This window comes from Haematobia irritans, chromosome 3 (genome assembly GCF_050003625.1).
Source record: "Haematobia irritans isolate KBUSLIRL chromosome 3, ASM5000362v1, whole genome shotgun sequence".
Taxonomy (NCBI): Eukaryota; Metazoa; Arthropoda; class Insecta; order Diptera; family Muscidae; genus Haematobia; species Haematobia irritans.
In genome coordinates this window covers 5,952,443-5,970,096 of record NC_134399.1, presented here as the reverse complement: position 1 = coordinate 5,970,096, position 17,654 = coordinate 5,952,443, and the positions used below count along the sequence as shown (strand labels likewise).

Here is a 17,654-nt window from a genome sequence, read left to right as displayed (position 1 = left end):
CTCTCTCGCATTCACTATCTTTAAGGGCTTTCTAATTCCTCATGCTGTGTAGAAACTTCGCTTCACCTAATGCATATCCTCTCACCCTAAGCAAACCAATATCCTTCCATGTTTTCCATCCATTAGCGTATTAATAGTAAAAACATTTCACCGTAACTTAGGAAAATTCCCGGGGTAAAAACAGTGCACAGCAATCACCTTGCGAAGGATGATGGAGAATGGTATACTCGTCTAATTACCATGCCTGGAAAGAAATGGGAGATAGATGAATGGAATTTTTTTCTAGTTTAATTTTGTTGTTGTTCATAGTTGCTGGAATCTATGGTCGATTTTGCTATTTTAGAAACATTGATATATGAGAGTGTATGAGTTCTCTCCTCTTCTGGGGTGTTTTGTGTGTATGTGTGCTTTTTTATAGAGCCATTCATTATTCGCTCGTCTTTGATTTAATTATTTTGCCTAGTGGTTTGGCCAACCATCAACCAAAGAGACAATTCAAGCAATCCTCCAACAATTGTCAAGAGCTAGGAGGGTCGCTTGTGGCAAGCCACAACCAAAGAAACCAAATGGAGCTATGCTAGAAATTCAATCAATGCCATGGTTTATGTGTATGGTGGTGGTAGTTGGCCTTTTAGTGGAAAATTGAATGGAATTTAATTTTTGTTCTGCTTTTTGTTGGCTAGAACAAAAAACAAAACAATTTTTTTTTGTTATATTTCTCTGGTCCCGTAGAGAGGAGATTGGCTAATGTCACCACAAGCTTTTTGTTGTTGTGACTATGTGTTGAAAATACAGACAACAACAACAACATCGCCTAAAGCTATAGTTTGCAACAACAGAGTTGCATTTAAATTTAATTTCCGTTTTCAATTGGCCTTTGTATTTCCTGTTATGCCGGTAGTTGATATTGAGGTATCATGCACTTGCACTACTACTCCAGCAACAGCAGGAACAACAACATCCTGCTATCAAATATATGGCTTTTTATAAAGCAGGATATTTATGATAACTAAGTTTCTTGGGTTCGCAAAAAGGTTTTTAGAAGTAAAGTAAAAAAAAAATCGGGGAAATCTTACTGTCTCTCTCTCTCCCTCTTTGTATCTATCAATGATGTCCTTTTTGTTTGAAAAAGGATACTCCAATATAAATAAAGGAAATAAATATTGTGTGTTTGTTTTTCTTCTTCTATTTCAGGTCTTTCCAAACGTCCTATGGGTCCTCAGAATCGCAAGAGTAGCTTGCCCAAGCATCAAGAGGTTAAAAAACGTTTCCTGGAAATTTGCGATACCACCTTCTCGGAAGAGGTGCGCAATGCTTTGCGTTTGCCTGCCTTCGATTCGTATGAGTGGGGCGATGCCGATATCATTCATTTGATGCAGACCATGTTCATAGAATTGGGCTTTATAGAGAAATTCAATTTACCCGTGGACACATTGCGAGAATGGCTGTATGAGGTGTACAAGCACTACAATGAGGTGCCGTTTCACAATTTCCGGCATTGTTTTTGTGTTGCCCAGATGGTAAGTACAGAAAATCCAGATACCCCAGCTCTTACTATGTCGCTGACCCTATGACATAGGCAGTAAGCAATCAATTTGAATTTCAATTCAATTTTAATTTTACTCTTCACCAGCTTTTGTATGTCAAAAAAAAGAAAAACTAACAAAAAGGGAAAACCCTTATCTTTGGCAAATCACAGGGCAAAAAAAAAACTTTTCCATCCCTTATTAAGGAATTTTTCTTCTTCTTCTTCGCTTTATGCTAAGGTGGTCTGAAGTATTCAAATAGCCTTATTGCCTGTCATTTAAAATTATTTTATTTGCCAAACAATTTTTTTCTTCTTCTTTGTGGCACTTTAATTCTATTTAGGATATCTGGAATTTCGGGTAGTTTTTTTTCTGTTGGCAAGGGGTAACCCCTTATTGATTGCCATCTTTAACATTTGCCACTGCAGAAAGTTTAAAATTCAAAGCCATTGGCGGTTTTTTGTGAATTTCTATTAACAATGATAGACAGCTGCAAATTAGAAAAAGGATCTTTTTTGTATAGCTTCCTCTTCTTGTTTTTTTTTTGTTCTTTGAACACGAGCCAATTGATTTTTGATTTCCTGTTTTTTGGAAGAAGTCAAAAACGAATATGAACCACCCACTTACTAATCATGTTATCCTGTATATATGGGGGAGGGGCTTCGAGTTAAAGTTTGGGGTTAACATTTATTGACATCTGTTCTATTAGAATGCTAATTCGCTGGTAGTGTGGAGTCGGGGGAGGGTTAACCACAAAAAAGCTTAAAAATATACCCAGTATCAGCCAATTAAGCTATATATTTTTCTAAATTTGCATCAAACCAAAATGAAGAAACGATTTTGAGTGATCTAAATTGACATAAAATAGATTTCTAAAAAATAAAATTAAATCAAATAAATTTGAAAGAGAAACAAGTAAGGAAAATCTAAAGTCGGGCGTGGCCGACTATATTATACCCTGCACCACTTTGTAGATCTAAATTTTCGATACCATATCATATCCGTCAAATGTGTTGGGGTCTATATATAAAGGTTTGTCCCAAATACATACATTTAAATATCACTCGATTTGGACTGAATTTGATAGACTTCTACAAAATCTATAGACTCAAAATTTAAGTTGGCTAATGCACTAGGGTGGAACACAATTTTAGTAAAAAAATATGGGAAACATTTAAATCTGAAGCAATTTTAAGGAAACTTCGCAAAATTTTATTTATGATTTATCGCTCGATATATATGTATTAGAAGTTTAAGAAAATTAGAGTCATTTTTACAACTTTTCGACTAAGCAGTGGCGATTTAACAAGGAAAATGTTGGTATTTTGACCATTTTTGTCGTAATCAGAAAAACATATATATGGGAGCTATATCTAAATCTGAACCGATGTCAACCAAATTTGGCACGCATAGCTACAATGCTAATTCTACTCCCTGTGCAAAATTTCAACTAAATCGGAGTTAAAAATTGGCCTCTGTGGTCATATGAGCGTAAATCGGGCGAAAGCTCTATAATGGGGATATATCTAACTATGACCCGATTTCAACCAAATTTGGCACGCATAGCTACAATGCTAATTCTACTCCCTGTGCAAAATTTCAACTAAATCGTAGCAAAAAATTGGCCTCTGCGGTCATTTAAGTGTAAATCGGGCGAAAGCTATATATGGGAGCTATATCTAAATCTGAACCGATTTCAACGAAATTTGACACGCATAGCTATAATGCTAATTCTACTCCCTGTGCAAAATTTCAACTACATCGGAGCAAAAAATTGGCCTCTGCGGGCAAATGAGTGTAAATCGGGCGAAAGCTATATATGGTAGCTATATCTAAATCTGAACCGATTTGGCTGATATTTTGCAAGTTTTTTGAGACTCATAAAATATTCGGATGTACGGAATTTGAGGAAGATCGGTTGATATATACGCCAATTATGACCATATAGGTGAAAAATGTATATGGCAGCTATATCTAAATCTGAACCGATTTTTTCCAAAATCAATAGGGATCGTCTTTGAGCCGAAACAGGACCCTATACCAAATTTTAGGACAATCGGACTAAAACTGCTAGCTGTACTTTGCACACAAAAATACACCAACAGACAGACAGACGGACAGACAGACAGACAGACGGACATCGCTAAATCGACTCAGAATTTAATTCTAAGACGATCGGTATACTAAACGATGGGTCTCAGACTTTTCCTTCTTGGCGTTACATACAAATACACAAACTTATTATACCCTGTACCACAGTAGTGGTGAAGGGTATAAAAATGGAATGGAAATACGAGTTGTAGTAGTTGCTCTGCATTATGGTGGCTCTTTTTTATGCCCTACTCTTCTAGAAAAATTTGGTAAATGAAAGCAACGAAATTAAATTAAATCCTTTGGACATTAATGAGAAAATCTTCCCTTTAACTTTTTAAGGAAATCACTGCTTGACGCCGCCTTTACATTTGTCTTGATTAATTTTTTTTTTTAATTATTAAGAGCGATTAATTTAAGGTACACGCTATATGAACTCCGCACCGGCAGAATTTGTCCTTTGTTTACAAATATAGCGAAATTGTCCTCACTTAGTAACGGGAGGGCCTTTAACTCAATTGACTGTGTTTAAGAGCCATCTCATAGATCAAAGTCATAGCTATTAAGGATATTCAGAAGAAGCCATTAACGATATTCAGAAGTATATACTACTATTGAAAAATCAAAATTTTTATATCAAGAATTTATTTTACTCATATCTTCTAGCTAAGCGTGCTAGGGCAAAACGAAGGTTAATTCGTGATCACTCTCAAAAAATTAAAAATTCCATCGAAATGCTTAAAAATTTCAAATTTTTTAATATGAAAAACTTTTTTACTCATATCTCCTAAGCTGGGAGTCCAAGAGCGAAATTACGGTTAATTCGTGACCATCCTAAAAGTAATCGAAAATTTCATCCAATTCCTAACAAAAAAAAAAAAAAATATATGAAAATCTTCTTTTGCTCATATCTCCTAAACTAAGTGTTCTTGACCGAAAAGAACCAAAAAACTAACAAAAAACAAGTATATAAAGCAGTAAGTTCGGCCGGGCCGAATCTTAAATACCCACCACCATGAATTAAATATTATAGTTTCCTGTGAAAATTTCAGGGGGATTTCTTCCCGAATATAAATTCAAAGATTTTACCTGTGAAGACTAGAACACATTCTGGATTTATAAGAACCATATTTGTTTGAGTTTTAGAGGAATCATAAACATCGTGTGCAAGAAAATGAAATGAAAATGAAATAACGCCTTGATTTAAAATCTAACATCTGTAGATTTTTACCCCCATTATTTAAATGATTACCAGAAGTAAAATCTGGAAACTATAATTCAGTTTCAAGCAATTTTCACTATCAGTGCACATGGACTGATATTCACCATTTTCGGCACACCTCTTTATGTTCCTAAGTATTTTAGGATTTAAAATGTCATGCAAATTTGATAAAAACTATGGTTTCTAAAAGCCCAAGAAGTAAAATCGGGAGATCGGTCTATTTGGGAGATAAACCAATACCATTCAAATCCCCCAAAAATTCAAATTTTTATATGAAAAAATTCTTTTGGCTATATCTCCTTAAATATGCGTACTAAAGCGAAAAGGACGTTAATTCGTGATCATCCCGAAAAAATCCAAAATTCCATCTAAATACTAAAAAAAAAGTCCAAATTTTTATATGAAAAACTTCTATTGCTCATATCTCCTAAACCAACTAATTTGTGATCACCTCCAAAAAAATCGAGAACTTCAACAAAATCCTACAAAAATCGAAATTTGTGTATGAAAGACCTTTTTTTACTCATATCTCCTAAGCGCAGTTGGTGAATTCGTGAGCACTCCCAAAAAAAAAATTAAAATTCCATTCAAATCCTCAAAAGATCCGAATTTTCGTAAGAAAAACTTTTTTGTTAATAACTCAGAAACTAAGCGTCCTAATGCGAAAAGGAGGCTAACTTGTGATCCCTCTCAAAAAATTTAAAATTCCATCGAAATCCTCAAAAATTACAAATTTTTTTATATGAAAAACTTTTTTTTACTAATATCTCCTAAAATGAAAGGATTGTTTAATTCGCGAGCACCCCAAAAAATCAGAAATTACATCCATTTCCCGACAAAGTCTATTTTTTATATAAAAATCTTATTTTGCCCATATCTCCTAAACTAAGAGTCCAAGAGCGAAATAAAGGTTAATTCGTGGTCACCCCAAAAATAATCGAAAATTTCATCCAATTCCTGAAAAAATTTAAAATTTTTATATGAAAAAGTTCATTTGCTCATATCTGGTCCTTGAGCGAAAAGAAGGTTAATTTTTGATAATCCAAAAAAGCGAAAATTCCATTCAAATCCTGAAAAAATGAATTTTTATACGAAAAACTTATTTTGCTTATATTTCCTAAACAAAGCGTCCTAGAGAGAAAATAAGTTTAATTTGTAATGACCAAAAAAAGCAAAAATTCTCTCCAAATCCTGAAAATTCATATGCTGATATCTCCTAAACTAAGCGTCGTAGAGAAAAACAATGTTAATTTCGAATCGAATCGAAAATTGAAGGTTAATTTGTAATGACCAACAAAAGCAAAAAATAATTTTTGATCACCCAAAAAAAGCGAAAATTCCATTCAAATCCCGAAAAAACGAATTTTTATAAGAAACACTTATTTTGCTTATATCTCCTAAACAAAGCGCCCTAGAGAGAAAATAAGTTTAATTTGTAATGACCAAAAAAAGCAAAAATTCCCTCCAAATCCTGAAAAAATCATATGCTGATATCTCCTAAACTAAGCGTCGTAGAGCAAAAACAATTTTAATTTCGTATCGAATCGAAAATTGGATCCAAACCCTAAAAAAATGCTTTTTTATTAAAACCTTGTTTTTTGCTCATATCTCCTAAACAAAGCGTCCTAGAGCGAAAAGAATGTTAATACGTGACCACCCCCAAAAAATCAAAAATTCCATGCAAATTCAGAAAAATCTGAATTTTGCTCAATCTTTTATACAAAAAACTTATTTTGCTCCAAATCTTCTAAAAAATCCATTCAAATCCGCAGAGAATGTGAAATTTTTATATGAAAAACTTATTTTGCTCTTATCTCCTAAACTTAAAGAAGTCCTAAAGCGAAAATATGGTTAATTCGTGAGCACCACAAAAAAAAATCGAAAATTACATCCAAATCCGGAAAAATCAAATTTTTTTATAAATACTTATTTGGTCATATTTCCTAAACTTAAAGTCATAGAGCGAAAAGGTCGTGATCACCCCCAAAAAAATCGAAAATTCCATCCACATTCTGAAAAATCTGAGAAATCTTTCTATGAAAAAGTTCTTTTGCTCAATTTTTTCTATATATAAAAATTTATTTCACTCATATCTCCTAAACTACGGGTCCTAAAGCGAAAAGAAGGTGAATTCGTGAAATTCACCTTCTTCCCAAAAAATCGAAAATTCCATCCAAATCCTGAAACCCCCGCAATTTTGATATGAAAAATTTATTTTCCTCATATCTCCTAAACTTATAATCCCAAGTCCTCAAAAGTCCTAGTAGCTTTCTTCTCTTGTAGTTAGCTCTTCCTGATTAATTATTACTTGCAGCTGGAAAATCTTAAATATTTCATTAAAAAAAAAAAAACAAAACAAAACAAAAAAAACGAAAACGAAAACAACTTAAATCCTTTTACTACTTAGACAATGAAAAATATTTGCAATATCTTTAGAGAATAACAAATATTTGATTTATGAAATACATACATACGTAGATTTTTTTTCTCTAATTCAATTTCCCATTCGTGTCAACTTTTCAAGCAAAGCATATTTTTTTCGAAAAGCCAAAAAAAAAAAAAACTTATGAAAAAAAAACTTATGATATTTACATTGCTTGGCAAACTTATGGATGCAATGCAATTTCTTTGTGTGAACTTTTCCTTTTGTTTTATTTTTCCCATGAACTGTGTGTGTGTGTGTGATGCCATAATAACATAGTTAAAAAAGAATTTCAAATTCACTAAGCTTACCCTCTTAGAAAAAATGAAGAAAATAAAAATATTCTACAAAAGAATGCAAACACACACATACAGAGATAAAATTTTCAGACCTGCAACACCACAAATATGAACTTGGTTATGTTTTATTGATGAAAGTTTCGGTTTAAGTGTCACAACGTTGAACTTTTTCATTTTGTTTTTCTTCAACCATAAGAACAGGTTTTTGATGCCATAATCATTTTCCATTTCAATTTAGTTCGTTTTTCTTTTGTGATTTCCAAGAATCTCGTCTTCACATAGTTTTCCTTGATCGTTGGCAAAGTAAGAAGCTCGAAACTATAAAAATCTAGAAGCTAGTTGGCTAGCTTATATATTTTCGTAGTTTCGAACCATATATTAAACGGAAGCGTTTATTCAGAAACGTTGTCTAGTGAGAGGAGAATGATAAAAACAGAGAACATCAGAGTCTAGAAGAAAAAATAACCATAGACAAAGCAAATTGTATTATGGTATCTATTGGAGGACCAATAGATACCATAAATAATGCAAAATGGTATAATTAGCTGATTTAAATTCCGATAAAAATTAAAAATTAAAAAAAAAACAATTAAAAAAAAAATCAAAATAAAATCGTAAAATCATAAAATTTACTAGACTATAAAAAAAAATATATAAATCATATTTACAGCACCTCTTTATGGCCATGCCTTAAAATTTACTCAACTACAAATTGCTACTTTTAGAAGTGGATCATTCTGAAAATCTAAAGAAACAACATTAATTTAAAATATGACGCCAAAAATAGGGTTGGAAAAGGACTACAGATCCTGGTCATTATTTAGAAGAAACATACGCTCCAAATGGAGTTTGATTCAATACCAAATTTCAGGACAATAGCTCAATTATTGATGACGAATGTCTCATTACATATTGAGGACGATAGTGCAGTTATAGCAAACAGACAGACGGACATGAACTACTTTTCCCTTTGAGCCTGATGTATCAGACTGCCATTGCTAACACGGTTGCCCCTCGTGCAAAAATAATTTATCAAAGTTTGACCAAAAATTACCACAATTCTACCAATTTAAAAAATATATATTTTTTTAAAGTGTTTGATCAATATTTTTTTTTAAATTTTTTTTGCAATGGATTATCCCTTTTATAAGCGAAAATTTTTTGGTTGTATAAATATATTTTGTATAGTAAATGTTTTAACGATTTTAGCTTCCACATTGTAGCTTGTATGAAAATTAAAATCTTGTCAAAATTTTATTTCTATAGAAAATTTTGTCAAAATTTTATTTCTATAGGAAATTTTGTCAAAATATTATTTCTATAGAAAATTTTACCAAAATTGTATTTCTATAGAAAATTTTGTCAAAATTTTATTTGTATTGAAAATTTTGTCAAAATTTTATTTGTATACAAAACTTAATGAATTCTTGATTTGAAAGGAATGTTTTATTTGTCAACATTTAATTTCTATAGAAAATTTTGTCAATTTTTATACCCTCCACCATAGGATGGGAGTATATTAACTTTGTCATTCCGTTTGTAACACATCGAAATATAGCTCTAAGACCCCATAAAGTATATATGTTCTGCGTCGTGGTGAAATTCTGAGTCGATCTGAGCATGTCCGTCCGTCCGTCTGTTGAAATCACGCTAACTTCCGAACGAAACAAGCTATCGACTTGAAACTTGGCACAAGTAGTTGTTATTGATGTAGGTCGGACGGTATTGCAAATGGGCCATATCGGTCCACTTTTACGTATAGCCCCCATATAAACGGACCCCCAAATTTGGCTTGCGATTGCTCTAAGAGAATCAAATTTCATCCGATCCGGTTGAAATTTAGTACATGGTGTTAGTATATGGTCTCTAACAACCATGCAAAAATTGGTCCATATCGGTCCACTTTTACGTATAGCCCCCATATAAACGGACCCCCAATATTTGGTTTGCGATTGCTCTAAGAGAAGCAAATTTCATCCGATCCGGCTGAAATTTGGTACATGGTGCTAGTATGTGGTCTCTAACAACAATGCAAAAAGTGGTCCATATCGGTCCATAATTACATATAGCCCCCATATAAACCGATCCCCCGATTTGGCTTGCGGAGCCTCTAAGAGAACTAAGTTTCATCCGATCCGGCTGAAATTTGGTACATGGTGTTAGTATATGGTCCCTAACAACCATGCAGAAATTGGTCCATATCGGTCCATAATTATATATAGCCCCCATATAAGCCGATCCCCAGATTTGAACTCCGAAGCCTCTTAGAGGAGCAAAATTCATCCGATCCGGTTGAAATTTGGTACGTGGTGTTAGTATAAGGCCGCTAACAACCATGCAAGAATTGGTCCATATCGGTCAATAATTATATATAGCCCCCATATAAGCCGATCCCTAGATTTGAACTCCGGAGCCTCTTGGAGGAGCAAAATTCATCCGACCCGGTTGAAATTTGGTACGTGGTGTTCGTATATGGTCTCTAACAACCATGCAAGAATTGGGCCATATCGGTCCATAATTATGTATAGCCCCCATATAAATCGATCCCCAGATTTGTCCTCCGGAGCCTCTTGGAGGAGCAAAATTCATCCGATCCGGTTGAAATTTGGTACGTGGTGTTCGTATATGGTCTCTAACAACCATGCAAGAATTGGGCCATATCGGTCCATAATTATATATAGCCCCCATATAAATCGATCCCCAGATTTGTCCTCCGGAGCCTCTTGGAGGAGCAAAATTCATCCGATCTGGTTGAAATTTGGAACGTGGTGCTAGTGTAAGGCCGCTAATAACCATGCCAAAATTGGTCCATATCGGTCTATAGTTACATATAGCCGATTCCTAATCACACAAAAATTGGTCCATATCGGTTCATAATCATGGTTGCCACTCGAGCCAAAAATAGTCTACCAAATTTTATAACAAAAAAATTTTATTTTTATATTTTATAATTTTATTTCTATAGAAATTTTTTCCCAAATTTTACTATAGAAAATGTCAAAATTTTACTTTGTAAAAATTTTATTTCTATAGAAACTTTAAACTTAATTATATACGTATTTAATCGGCCTTTTTTAGTTTAATATATACCACGAATGGGCTATGTGGTATATATTACGTTGTTAGGAAGTTTTAAGATACCTTGCCATCGGCAAGTGTTACCGCAACCCAAGTAATTCGATTGTGGATGACAGTCTTCAGTAGAAGTTTCTACGCAATCCATGGTGGAGGGTACATAAGCTTCGGCCTGGCCGATCTTACGGCCGTATATACTTGTTTTCTTCTTTTCTATTGAAAATTTTTTTATTTCTATAGAACATTTTTTCAAAATTTTATTTCTATAGAAAAGTTTGTCAAAATTTTATTTCTATAGAAATATTGTCAAACTTTGATTTATATAGAAAATTTTGTCAAAATTTAATTTATATAGAAAATTTTGTCAAAATTTTATTTCTATAGAAAATTTTGTTCAAATTTTATTTCAATAGAAAATTTTATCAACATCTTATTTCTACAGAAAATTTTGTAGAAATTTTATTTCTACAGAAAATTTTGTAAAAATTTTATTTCTATAGAAAATTTTGTTCAAATTTTATTTCAATAAAAAATTTTGTCAAAATTTTATTTCTATAGAAAATTTTGTCAAAATTTTATTTGTATAGAAAACAATTTTTGATTTGAGAGGAATGTTTTGTTTGTCAACATTTAATTTCTATAGAAAATTTTGTCAATAGAATTTTTTTTTTCTATAGAAAAGTTTGTCAAAATATTATTTCTGTACAAAATTTTTTCAACTTTTTATTTCTATAGTATTTTTTTTAAAATTTAATTGAAATAGAAAATTTTGTTGAAAATTTATTTCAATAGAAAATTTTGTAAAAATTTTATTTCTATAGAAAATTTTGTCAAAATTTGATTTATATAGAAAATTTTGTCAAAATTTTATTTCTATAGAAAATTTTGTAAAAATTTTATTTCTACAGAAAATTTCGTCAAAATGTTATTTCTATAGAAAATTTTGTCAAAATTTTATTGCTATAAAAAATTTTCTCAAAATTTTATTGCTATAGAAAATTTTGTCAACATTTTATTTCTATAGAATATTTTGTAAAAATTTTATTTCTATAGAAAATTTTGTCAAAATTTTATTTCTATAGAAAATTTTGTCAAAATTTTATTTCTATAGAAAATTTTGTCAAAATTTGATTTATATAGAAAATTTTGTCAAAATTTTATTTCTATAGAAAATTTTGTCAAGATTTTATTTCTATAGAAAATTTTGTCAAGATTTTATTTCTATAGAATATTTTGTAAAAAATTTTATTTCTATAGAAAATTTTGTCAAAATTTTATTTCTATAGAAAATTTTGTCAAAATTTTATTTCTATAGAAAATTTTGTCAAAATTTGATTTATATAAAAAATTTTGTCAAGATTTTATTTCTATTAAAATTGTGCCAAAATTTTATTTCTATAGATTTTTTTTTTTTTATTTCTATAGAAAATTTTTATTTCTATAGAAAATTTTGTCAAAATTTTATTTCTATAGAAAATTTTTTCAAATTTTTATTTCTATAGAAAATTTTGTCTACATATAATTTTTATAGATTTTTTTTTCAAAATTTTATTTCTTTCTATATGAATTTTGTCAAAATTTTAATTCTATAGACCAACTTGTCAAGATTTTATTTCTATAAAAAATTTTGTCAATTTTTTTTTTTAAGAAAAATTTGTCAAAAAATTTTTTAGAAAATTTTGTCAAAATTATATATTTCTATAAAAAAAAATTTTTATTTCTATAAAACATTTTGTCAAAATTTTGTTAATATTTTATTTCTACAAAAAAATTTTGTCTACATATAATTTTTATAGAATTTTTTTTTTGTTTTAATTTTATTTCTATATAAATTTTGTCAACATTTTATTTCTGTAATAGACAATGTTTCAAAATTTTATTTTTGTAGAAATATTGTCAAAATTTGATTTATATAGAAAATTTTGTCAAAATTTTATTTCTATTGAAAATTTTGTCAATTTTGCTTCTATAGAAAATTTAAGGAATTCTTAATGTGAGAAGAATGCTTGCAAAATCTACCAAAACATCGAGAATTTTACTAATCAACCAAACAGTAAAAAATCTACCATTTTTGGTAGACAACTCACCCTCCTTTTATGGACACACAAGTATATACAGCAGTAAGTTTGACCGGACCGAATCTTAAATACTCACGTTCATGAATCAAATATAATTGTTGCCTTTGAAAATTTCAGGGGGGTTTAATGACAGATATTTTCCCAAGCAGATCAGTTCAACCAGTACTCTTCCCGAAGATAAATGTAAAGATTTACCTATGAAAACTAGATTATGGATTTATAAGAACCATTTTGAGATGTAGAGGATTCATAAACATATCCTGTAAGTGTGCAAGAAAAGAATGAAATAACGCCTTGATGTGAAATCTAACATCTGTAGATTTTTACCCCATTTATTTATATGAATACGAGAAGTAAAATCTGGAAATTTTACATTCAGTTTCAAGCAATTTTCATGATCAGTGCACCTTCTGTACCCTCAAGATTTGAAATCGTTCTAAATGGAGGCCTTGCCAAATGGATCGATAAAAACTAAATCATATAAACTTGTTTGTGGGTCTAAAAAGCCAGTATATTTCCAATTTGTGACAAATCGGCTAAAAACTACCATTTCTAGAAACCAAATTGGACAAAAATTATGGATTCTAGAAGCCCAAGAAGTAAAGTTTGGAGATGGGTCTATATGGAAGGGGGGGCTATACCAAAACATGGACCCATACTCACAATTTTCGGCATATCTCTTAATGGTCCCAGAATACCTCTAGATTTCCAAATTCAGGCAAATTTGATAAAAACTACGGTTTCTATAAGCCCAAGACCCCAAATCGGGGGATCGATTTATATGGGAGCTATATTAAAATCTGGACCGATATAGCCTATCTGCGAGCTTGACCTGCGTACAGACAAAAGACGATTCTGTGTCAGGACGATAGCTCCTTTATTGAAGACTGTAGCGTGATTACAAGAGACAGATAGACGGCCAGACGGACATGCATATATCGTCTTACAATTTCCCCCTGATCAAGAATATATAGAATTTGCATAGTCGAAAATCCACATTTTGATGCGTTACAAACGGAATGACAAACTTATTATACCCCCATCACCATTCTATGGTAGTGGGTATAAAAAAAAACTATATTATCAACCCCTTCCAAGATTTGATTTTTATTATACTTTACCAAAAGTTTGGAGTTTTCATTTTTCTTTCATATCTCCGAAACTAGTATTTTTTTCAGTTTTTCATAGATTTCATGGAAACGAATGCATTGTCATCATCATCATCATCATAGAGTCACACTTGGTTATATAGTAGCAAAACTTTTGCGTTATCCTTAAAGTATACAAATGTTTATCTTAAAAGTTAACGTCTAACAAAAGTCCTTGAAGTTGAACAACTTTCTGTTTTTTTTGCGCTTTCTTTCTCCAACTGCATCAATCTTTACTCTAGAGCTTGGTTATATTTTCATTTCAATTATGGCAAATGACACTTATGACAATTCATTCTTCGTGGAACCACAGCTTTGGATGACAGGCAATCAAGCAGAGTACTCAATGATAGACTGCTGCATTAGTCTAAGAAGAAACGAAGAAATGTCAGTGGCATTTGCAAACGTGAGACCCTTACCCCATACACAGTCACATGCATTGTGGTCTGTAAATCAAAGTGCCTCTTTAGGTCATTTAAATTGTGGCTAGAAATGGAAAATTAGCATTAGTGTCGTTTGAACATGACATTAACAGATCACCTATACAACTATGCCCACGAGTACAGTTACAGTTGGACTAACAGCCTCCAAAGATAGGGTTGCTCTCACTTAGACTTTGGCCCATTATAATAGCACAGGTGATGGACTTCTCTCTTGCCTCTCTCTTATCTCTCTACATTTATATCAATGATAGGGGACCTCATTTCAGAAATATAACCAGTATTGCTGAGATGATTACCCACTTTAAATATAAAATTAAATATTTTTTTGCTTTAATTATAATTTTAAAAATAAATTTTAATTTTGATATTATCTTAATTTATATTTGTTTTGAACTATTTCACCAATTTTCCTAAATTGTGGTTCTTACATATCTCTAATGTGTGCTTGTTTATGAAAAGCTTTTTTCTCCAAAAAGCTCTGCCACTAATTTATATGTATGTATGGCAAGCAGTAAAGATGTGTACATTAGCCACCAGCATATGTGGTTTGGTCTAATGCCACATTAACTTCACCAATCTAAGCAAATGGTGCGTGAAATGTGCAAAAATAGATAAACAGCTTCAGCATGCAAATCGACCAAATATGCTACTTTCCTCTAAAAATCGTTGCATGGCAGTCCCCAATGTGTGTGTGTGTGTGTTTGTGTGGGATAGTAATGCAACGCTTTGCCATATATAAACAACCAACAATTTGAGACTTTTAGCCATAATTTTGTGGTTACCAGTAGCTTTCACTGATGCCTGTTGCAATTTCAAATATGGGACTACAGATGCAACAACAACAACAACCAGAAAGAATCAAATAAACAAACCAAATCACTGCCTAAAGCTGATACTAATCTGCCTAATGTTCAACGCTAATGTCGAGAACCACACAAAACAAAGAAAAAAAAACTCATCCTGTCAAAACGTTCATTGTTGTGGAATTTTTGCAATGTCAGATTAGATTTTATGATGCCTGTGGTAGCATAGAAAAATGTTAGCATTAAACTTGGTTTTTGGTTCTCTACTAAAAATCACGTAGCAATGATATCAATTATGGATGGGAAAAATGTTTATATGGGTTTACGAGTGAGCTTATAAAGGCAATTACAGAAATTCGCATAATTTCATAAAAGAAAAAATCTCGGAGGCCTTTCACGGGGTTTAAGTGGAGGTTGAACGTTATTAATAGCAAGGGGATAGAAGTTGAAGACTAATATATAAAATTAACCTAATGAGCCCTTTGAAAATGATCAATTGAATGATGAATATTATACAACGTAGAGTAAAGGGAGTTAGAATGGATACTCCACCAAAATGGGCTACAATATTAAATTGAACCTAAAATAATGGACTGCCGCTTTAAACCAGAAATCAAATCTAGAGATCATTAGGAAGAAATTACATTACTTAGCTTAAACAAGCATACTGTAAATTCCGGCGAATAGTGATACAATAAAAGCTTAAAATCTTTTTTTTATCAATAACTTTTATTATCCTAAATGAATACCTTGGGTGCGTATAATTAATGCGTTTTGCTAGTATCATACGCACTAGAGTTCAATTGTATTAATATTATTCATACGCTACCCCAGACAGAAAATTCATATTTAATACAGAATTAAATTTTGATTCGCATTAGTTTTGGGCTATAATCGAGACGGGTTCTTGAACCATCAGTCTATTGGGTTACATCTCAAAATGTGTACCACTATCATTCCAACATTGCAATTTTATATATTCTACAATGATATCAGTCCGTCTGTCTATATATTTGTCGGCGATTTTAGCCTAGAAATAAAATCTGAAGATCGGTAGGTAGAAATATGAAGCCTATGTTTGTATTTCTTCTAAAGGTAGAGTGATCGTAATAGTCGGTCGGACGGACTTCAGACATAGTGTTCAGACTAAGAACATTCTCAATATATGGTATTTCAAGATAATGGAAAATATAGTATAAAACCCTATTGCCTTTGTTTATGCCAAATAAACACCAATCTTTTCCCCATTTTTCGTTAACGCCCTAACATTGAATTCCCTATTGGGATTTCTAAAATCTCTATTTACTTAAAAGATACAGCTAAAAATAAATCGATAACAATACAAAATGACAACTAAACTTAACGATACTGTCAAGCAATGTCAAAGAACAACTTCCGTAAAAATCATAAAATCATTCTTTCTGTTTGAAATCAACATCCATACTGGTAAGAAGTCCAATGAAAAGAAATAAATCCAATTTTGTACAACCCATCTAAAATCAAACCTTTTGTGTTTTCTTTCGTTCCACTGTACTACTATTGGATCGTTTCCTACCATCTGGAGTACAAAGTCAACTATTACTCCAAATAGATTTGACTTTATTTCGGCTCACGAGATTCCACTTCTAACAGGTTGATCTTACTCCCACACACATACAGTTTTTGGTCCTTCGAACCGGATTCCATCAACTCTGTGGCAAGCGCTCTCTGAGAATTCAACTCCACGTATTGGTCTACTCATCATCATCGTCATCATTGAAAACAGGTTAGTTGACGTTTTCTGTTTTTCTATATTTCATTGTGCAAGTAGAACTCTGTGTGATAACAACATACGCGGAATAATCGAGTTATATTTGAATTAAAAAGGAGAAATAGAACAGAATTATATTCTTGAATTTCGGAAATATTGCTGATTGCGAAGCTAATTTAAATTTCTGCCAGTTTGCGCTAAAAAATTTTTTGGAATACGACATGAAAGCCAGGTGAAAATTGCTACAGATTTAATGAGTTGGAAGAAATAATTGCCGGGGAAAGAAATCGAATTAGGACGATTCGAGCCGGTTATCATCAAGGGCTGCCATTATTCGTAATATACGTAAAACTTTTCATATTCTTGGTTGCTTGGTGAGTCGCAAAATTTTCTGAAAGAAAAATAAAAATTCCCTATACCCTCCTGTCCACGTGCTTTCAGTCCTCTTTTATATGACACATTATGTATGCCCATAACAGAGGCCTGCTTTAATGGTTAACATGGCTCTGTTATGAAGTCATGCTTATGTTATTTTTTCCCCTTTACAGCTCCATATATCCATAATACTCATAGTTATAACATTTCCATGCTCTCCATTTGCACTCTCCTTTATTCATTTTCCCCTTACCTCTAAACAAGAAACCCGTAAGCGCCTTTACCCCTCCTATTGCACTTGCAACAAAACATTTTTTTAAGCCGCGGTATTCAACGTTTCCCCTTCACATATCACGTTCCCTCCTATCTACCACCAAATCCCCACTACAGTGCAACCTCATCCACTAATATAAATACTGATA

The 17,654-nt window shown here is 31.9% G+C and overlaps 1 protein-coding gene across 1 annotated transcript in view; it reads left to right on the top strand.

Annotated features, from left to right (window-relative positions):
- The window catches only part of Pde9 (phosphodiesterase 9), a 369,167-nt gene that overhangs the window by 304,332 nt on the left and 47,181 nt on the right, over positions 1-17,654 (top strand). Inside the window, exon 6 of the mRNA XM_075299122.1 lies at positions 1,195-1,520. Coding sequence (XP_075155237.1) covers positions 1,195-1,520 — 326 coding nt within the window. The remainder of the gene's footprint in view (positions 1-1,194; positions 1,521-17,654) is intronic.